Source organism: Tenrec ecaudatus, chromosome 16, assembly GCF_050624435.1.
Source record: "Tenrec ecaudatus isolate mTenEca1 chromosome 16, mTenEca1.hap1, whole genome shotgun sequence".
NCBI lineage: Eukaryota > Metazoa > Chordata > Mammalia > Afrosoricida > Tenrecidae > Tenrec > Tenrec ecaudatus.
Window position 1 is genome coordinate 94,909,447 of NC_134545.1, and position 7,616 is coordinate 94,917,062.

Here is a 7,616-nt window from a genome sequence, read left to right on the forward strand (position 1 = left end):
GTGGGCTGTGTCATCAGGCTGTGTCAGCCCTGCTCTGTGGATTTACAACGACCTCTTCCTGGTGTGACTTTATCAGATGAAGCCCCCACGGAGGGAACAGACACACACAGGGTATATCAGGAAGATGTTTGCAACACGACAGTGCGCATTTAAAAGGCTGGATTTTCTTTTCCCAAGCCGGGTCCCTAACTTGCCCGAGATGGAGAGGACAGTGGAGGCTGAGAACCGCACAGGCGGCAGCAGGCGCCTGGCGCAGGCGGGTCTCTCCCAGCGGTGGCGGTGCTCGGCCAGCAGGTGTCAGTGCGCCCTCGCTCTGCCGCGACGCGCGGCTCCGCCTGCAGGACCCCTTCCCACGGCGAGCAGAGGACGCGGGCGGCCAGACCCCCGGCCGCGCGGGACCAGCAGGCAGCCCTGCGCTCGGCGGACACATTGCCACTTTTCTCCCAACGCTCCCAAGTCTGGTGGGACATGGCCCACGTGGGTGCTGCCCCTTCCGTCCCAGGGGGCTCCACCCGAATCCTCTCCTCGAAAGCCGCACGCACCCCCGCCGCCAGGAGCGCGGGTGGTCGAGGACGGCCTCCCAAGACACGTTCGGGGGGCGGGTGGGGATTCCCGCCTCCCCAAGAGCTTGCTCCACAGGGCCACTCCCCGCCCCAGCCGCTCTCTGGCGGGCTGGCCTGGGGCTTCTCGGTCAATTCCCAGCAGGGGCGCTCCCACTGCTGGGACGCGCACGCCAAAGCCTCTCCAGGTGTCGGCCGGCCGGGACGCAGTGCTGCTGGGGTCTCGGCCGGGGTGCGGGCGCGAGGCGGCGGCGGCGGGGCGGCGCGAGGGGGCGGGGGAGGGTCGGCTTCCCACGTGGGGGCTGACGCCGCTGCTCGGCAACGCCAGCCTGATCCCGGGGCTATAAAGCGAGTCCACCGCGAGCGCGGCGGAGCAGCCGCGGCTCCGCTCGGTGCAGACGCCCCGCCGGCGGCGCGTCGCCCAGGACACCCGGTGCCTCTTCCCTAGCCCGGCGCGCCCGCCCCAACGCTCGCTGCCCTCGGAGCGCGGGCCGACGCCCAGCAGGTCCCCGGCTTCACCGCGGCGCCCGGGGGACCGCCCGCCCCGCGGACCGACGCCCGCCTGCGCCCCCACACCCCGCACCGCCCGCCGCCCCTGAGCTCCGCGCGCAGCGCCGCGGCCCCCGCCGGCGGGCAACTTGGGAAGTCCCGCGGCGCCCCAGCAGCGGCCGAGCCCGCGCCCGCGCCCCTGCCCGGTCGCAGGGCGGTGAGAGTGGCCCGGCGCGCTGGCGATGTAAGCAGACAGCCGGGGAGCCGAGCCGGCACCCGCACCCTCGGCTGCGCCCGGGGTGGGGGCGGGCCCGCACACGGTAAGCCGCTCGCTTTCGCTCGGCCTCAGGAGCCAAGGCAGACAAGACAGAGATACATGTCTGTTTTAATTTCCTGCCATTCCTCCAAGTCACCGGGCCACCGCCGATTGCCGTTCTCTGCCCGGAGAATAACCCTGTTCTCGCACCGGTTCGCGCTACTCTCCCCGCCGCTTAGAATAAAACTTGGCGGTGCCCTGGAGCCGGGAGGCAGGAGGAGACCGCGAGCGCCTTCCGCGGGAGCCGGACCGCGGACCGCCAGACCTCGCACCCCTGCTCCGGCCCGGCCCCCCTGCTGTCCCCTCCCCATGTGAGCACCGCGGGCGAGCCGGGCGCAGGAGGAAGAGGAGGACCCACGGGCGCCGGCCGGAAGGCCGCTGGCAGCAGGCCCGGGCGAGCGGCGCCGCGTTCATGTTCCGCCAGGAGCACCCGCTGGCCGAGGGCAGCTTCGCGCCCATGGGCTCCCTGCAGCCAGACGCGGGCAACTCGAGCTGGAACGGGACCGAGGCGCCGGGGGGCGGCGGCCGGAGGACCCCCTACTCCCTTCAGGTGACGCTGACGCTGGTGTGCCTGGCCGGCCTGCTCATGCTGCTCACGGTGTTCGGCAACGTGCTGGTCATCATCGCGGTGTTCACGAGCCGCGCGCTCAAGGCGCCCCAGAACCTTTTCCTGGTGTCGCTGGCCTCGGCGGACATCCTGGTGGCCACGCTGGTCATCCCCTTCTCGTTGGCCAACGAGGTCATGGGCTACTGGTACTTCGGCAAGGCGTGGTGCGAGATCTACCTGGCGCTCGACGTGCTCTTCTGCACGTCGTCCATCGTGCACCTGTGCGCCATCAGCCTGGACCGCTACTGGTCCATCACGCAGGCCATCGAGTACAACCTGAAGCGCACCCCGCGCCGCATCAAGGCCATCATCTTCACCGTGTGGGTCATCTCGGCCGTCATCTCCTTCCCGCCGCTCATTTCCATCGAGAAGAAGGGCGGCGGCGGCCCGCCGCCCGAGGAGCCGCGCTGCCAGATCAACGACCAGAAGTGGTACGTCATCTCGTCGTGCATCGGCTCCTTCTTCGCGCCCTGCCTCATCATGATCCTGGTCTACGTGCGCATCTACCAGATCGCCAAGCGCCGCACCCGCGTGCCGCCCAGTCGCCGGGGCCCGGACGCCGCCGCCGCCGCCGCCACCACGCCGGGAGGTACGGAGCGCAGGCCCAACGGCTTGGGGCCCGAGCGCGGTGGCCCCACGGGCGCGGAGATCGAGCCGCTGCCCACCCAGCTCAACGGTGCCCCGGGGGAGCCCTCGCCAGCCGGGCCGCGCGACGCCGACGCGCTGGACCTGGAGGAGAGCTCCTCGTCCGAGCACGCCGAGCGGCCCCCGGGGCCCCGCAGGCCCGAGCGCGGGGCCCGGGCCAAGGGCAAGGCCCGGGCGAGCCAGGTGAAGCCGGGGGACAGCCTGCCGCGGCGCGGGGCGGCGGGCGGGGGGCCCGGGCCGCCCGCGGGCCCGGGGCCCGGGGAGGAGCGCGGCGGGGGCGCCAAGGCGTCGCGCTGGCGCGGCCGGCAGAACCGGGAGAAGCGCTTCACGTTCGTGCTGGCAGTGGTCATCGGCGTGTTCGTGGTGTGCTGGTTCCCCTTCTTCTTCACCTACACGCTCACGGCCGTCGGCTGCTCGGTGCCGCCCACCCTCTTCAAGTTCTTCTTCTGGTTCGGCTACTGCAACAGCTCGCTCAACCCCGTCATCTACACCATCTTCAACCACGATTTCCGCCGCGCCTTCAAGAAGATCCTCTGCCGCGGGGACAGGAAGCGCATCGTGTGAGCGCCCGCCGGGCCTGGCACCGGGCGCATGGACTCACGCCAAAGGCAGGCGGGGGAGACGGACCCAGGGGCGCGTCCACGCAGTCCTGCCATTCGGAACCCGCGTCGGTTGCGCTGCCTCTTGCCCGGCGGCCCCCGACGGGCTCTTGCTCCTGCCTACCAGGGAAAGGAACAGACTGGCAAGGCAAGCCCCCGCGCCCCTCCCCCCCTCGTTAGGGCTGCTCCTGACAGGATGGTCTTGGGTCGCCCCGTGATCAGTATTTGCTTCCTGAAGGGGTTTCCCCCTCCTCCCTCCAGTGCGCTCTCTGGGCCCTCCAGAGCCGCGCAGGAACCCAAAGGACGGTAGTGCATAAAGGGTTAAAGGAGGAGGGCTGCCCCAGACCTGGTGAATGGCCCCCTCCCCCTTCTGTTTTTAAACAAATGCTCAGGGCAGCCCAGCCCGCCTTCCCCACCCCCACTGTAAATAGGCACCATTTTTGATAGGACATGGGGCAGGGCAGGGCCCTGTGCCAGTTGGCATTGGTTTTTGAGGTTGGCATCCTGGCCGTCGGCGATGCCCTCCAGGAGCCTGGGCGTCTCTGGTCTGGTCGCGACTCTAATGCCAGTTCTTTTCAGGCCTGTCCGTTTCCGCCAACAAGTGGACTGGCTACTGGTCTGGGAGCTGGACCTGCTTTAATCGGTCCTGGCTGAGGGCGGGGAGGTGGCTGGATGGGGGGATTTCTGCCCGCGTGTTCCTGTGCCTAACAGCATAATTGCCTTTTCGCTATGTCAATATTACAATGATGGACCAGGACAGAAGTACCGTGAAGGAACCTGGCCGCCTCGCATGGGCCCTGTGTATAAAGCCATTCTCCTGTGATGCACCGCACACTCGTCCCACGCGCTCACTTGCCAGTGTCTTCTTCAGGTGCCCCCTCCTTCGCTGAGGCGGGGTGGGCACTGCTTGAAGAATATGTTTCTCTCTCGTCTGTCTGTGCGCCCCCCTCCCTCCCCCAAAATGCTGACTACCAGGAAATCTTCGAGCTGCTGTTTTTAGACGCAGAGTGGAAATTATGTGGAAGAAACAAACCTGATGTAATTGGCCCAAGGTAAACAGTTGGAGAAGGCAAATGTACACTCCCTGCCCCACGAGGTAGCAAAGGGTTTGTCCAACCCTGTCCCCTCCTTTTCTGGCTGAGATCACGTGATTGATGACCCCCCCCATCCCCACCCCCACCCCTACCACTCTCCTCAAAGTCAGGGCAGGCGGGTGGAGGCCTTGTGTTTACATCAGCGTTTCTACAGGTTACAGGTTTTAGATGAGACTCCTTATGACTTGCGCTCTTCTTTCATGAAAGACAAGCTCATGTCAGCACATGTTGCTATTGGCAGTGGATTATTATTTTTTAAATAAAAAAGTTTACAGATCAAATGTGAAATAAATGTGAATCAAATGGTCTTGTGTGTTATCTGGCTTGCCACACACACTGAGGACTCGGGGGACATCTGATTCTAGTCTGTATATTTTGTCATTTAAAAACGTACATCATGAGATACTTGCCTGGAACTGGCAAAGTGAGCAGGTGTCTGTTGTGGGAGGCACCTTGGTGAGCTCGTCCAGACAGACCCTGCTCTCCAGGGACCACAGGGGCACTGTGCCTCAGGCATTGGACTTCAGCTCAACTCCCTCCCCCCCCACCAGCTGCTTCAAGGGGAAAGGTGAAGCAGTCTGCTCTCATAAAGAGTTTATGATCTTGGAAATCCTAGTAAGGGTCAGCATTGACCCCCCCCCCCTGGCCACAGGGTTAAGAACTCTGTGAGGGAAGTACGGCAGTTCCCGGTTCTTAAGTTTGCCTTTCAGTTGAATTCAAATGTAACTCACGTAATCCGAACGTAATTGCCCGTGGCTCTTAGCCTTATTTCAGGATGAGGAGGAGCTGTGTGGCATAGTGATGCCATGTTGAACTGTTAACTGCAAAGTCAGCAGTTTGAAACCACCTGCTGCTCCAAGGAAGAAAGAGGAGGCTCTCTACTTCCTTAAAGAGTTACAGTCTCAGAAACCCACAGGGGGTGTGTCCCCTGTCCTCTGTGGGGGAGCTACGAGTCAGAATCCACCAGATGGCAGGGTTTGGAATTTTAGGTTAGTACAGGATGGTGCTGTGAAGTAAGCATTGCACAGGTACCAGCAAGGTTGGCGGGTCAAACCCACCAACTGCCCTATGAGAAAGATGAGGTTACCTACTCCCATAAAGATATACAGGTGCACAAAACCCTACAGAGGGTCACCACGAGTCAGCGTTGACTTGATGGGCTTGGGTTTGTGTTTGTGTTTTAGTCCAAGAAAAGGTTTCAAGGCTTTCACCTGATTTTACAGCTTCCTGTGTAGCCAGGGATGGTGATGGTGATGAAGAACTTGTTGCAAGTAGGGGTCTGTTTTATTCCAGGTGAGGGCAACTTTCCCTACCTTGACAGGGAAAGGATGAGTTGTCCAGCAGTTGAGCAGTAGTAAACTGGGGACCCGTATTACAGGCAAAGAAACAGTCTCACAGTATTTTTTAGAGACTGATGGCAAGGAAGGGGGTCAGTGCCTTGACATCCAGCCTTTTCCGTTTCCAGGGTCTGTACTCTTGACCCCAGAGGATTGTCTTCCCAGAGCCACCTGCTTTAACACAGCACCAAAAGCTGTGTTCATAAAAGACAGAGACACCTGTCACAAAGGATGCTCTCTAGGTCAAGTTCAGCATCCATTCCAGTCTCTGTGTATACCCTAACGTATGCACGTGCCTCAGAGTAGTAAGTAACCCTAAATGTGGCACATGTATGAAAGCAGAACCCCCAAATCATCATATGCCTTAAAGTGGGATACATTCTCTGAAGGGGTATATGTGCAGTGTGGGGAGCAAGCAACTAAATAGAAGCATGTTTTATTATGGTCATTGTTACTATTATTGCTGGTGCCTTGAATTGCTGCCGCCAAAGGCCTGAATCTTTCTACTAACATTTCTGTAATACCAGGTCCATCCCGCTCTTCAGGAGGGCTTACAACCCTCTCCAAAAGAGCCGCGGTAGCGTAGCAGTTAAACACGTGACTGCCAACATTGAGCCGAGCACTTCAAACCCAGTAGCTAGCTGCTCCACGGGGGACAATCGCGACAGTCTGTAAGGATCGACAGCCTTGGAAACCTTATGGGGGCAAGTCTACCCTGTCCTATGGTGATACTAGGTGTTGGGATGACTGGTTGGCAGTGGGAGGTCTGAGTTCAAGGCCCCCTTCCTACGATTATGGCACTTTGGAGCTAGCAGAGTTCTTGAAGATCCAAGAATCCAATTCTTCCACTGACAGGAAGCCAGCCCCAGAGGGCTTGCCGAGGGTCCCGTAGATGTGGGTGACAGTGCTGGACACAGACCCCAGGGCTCCAGATCCACGGTGCTTCTTTCACGAAGAAAGCAGCTGATGGTTGGGCAGCGTTTCAAGGCAGAAGGCCAGACAGCATTGCCAAGAGACTTGCTGAGGGGGCTGGGCTGGAGGGGCCAACACAAGCCAAGGCTGTGGTTTTGGGGGAGATCAGCCCTTCAAGCCCAGCCTCTTACAATGCGTGCGCAGGCCAGTTCAGGGAGCAGGAAGCAGGAGCTGAGCTCTGCTTGAGGGAACTGTATATTCTTGGAGGGAAAGATGACAGCAGCCTTCTCTTTGCTCCCTTCAGGAGCTTTCCTGGATGAGGGGAGGGGCACAGTGTTTGTGCAGAGCCGAGAGGGTGGGGATACCAGAGAAGCGAGCTGGGCACCGAGGGGTTTTCGAGGGGCAGGGCCGTGGTTCTGAGCAGGTGGTTTAGAACCGAGGAAGAATTCTGCCATGGCAGAGGTCAGACGGCGGGTAAGCAGGCAGTAGACCCCAGCAAGACTAGCCCAGGCTGTTGTGACTAAGTTAACTGCTGGTCTGGAGCTGGGCCCTGCTGCTCACCCCCACTGGAGCGGCCTCCTCTCCTCCCAAGCCCATTGCCCCCCAGGCAAAGACCGTGCTAGACAACAGGCCAGCCTGGCAGACCCACAGGAGCCGGGCTGTCTATCCCAGACACAGCAGAAACAAACGCTGCCAGCTGCTGGCTCTGCTCTGCTGTCTGCAGGGAACTCTTTGCCTCGACTTACCCCCACCTCTGGAGACCTGCTTTCTGGGGAAGGGAAATTTGGGGCACTTGTGTCATGGGAGCTGATGCTGGCTGTCTCCCCCGACTAGGAACGCAGCGGAGATGCCAGAGGAGTAGGGGGCTGGTTCCTGGTTCAGTGCCCCGAGCTCCAGGACAGCTCCAGGACAGCTCCTGCCTGGGGCAGGAGAGGGGATTGGAGCAGGAGAAATGGCTAGCCGGGGGACTGTTGCCTTAGCATGCACAAGGGGCAGCTTCTCTTACTCCATAGCTCCCTGATCCTGAACTGGGCCAAAAGGAACTGGCTAGAGGGTG

General features: G+C 61.3%; 1 protein-coding gene across 1 annotated transcript; it reads left to right on the forward strand.

Moving 5' to 3' along the window:
- Positions 1-1,777: 1,777 nt before the first annotated feature.
- Positions 1,778-3,309, forward strand: ADRA2A (adrenoceptor alpha 2A). Its single transcript, XM_075534499.1, has one exon. The coding sequence runs from the start codon at positions 1,778-1,780 to the stop codon at positions 3,179-3,181; it is 1,404 nt and encodes a 467-aa protein (XP_075390614.1). The 3' UTR covers positions 3,182-3,309.
- The last annotated feature ends 4,307 nt before the right edge of the window (positions 3,310-7,616 follow it).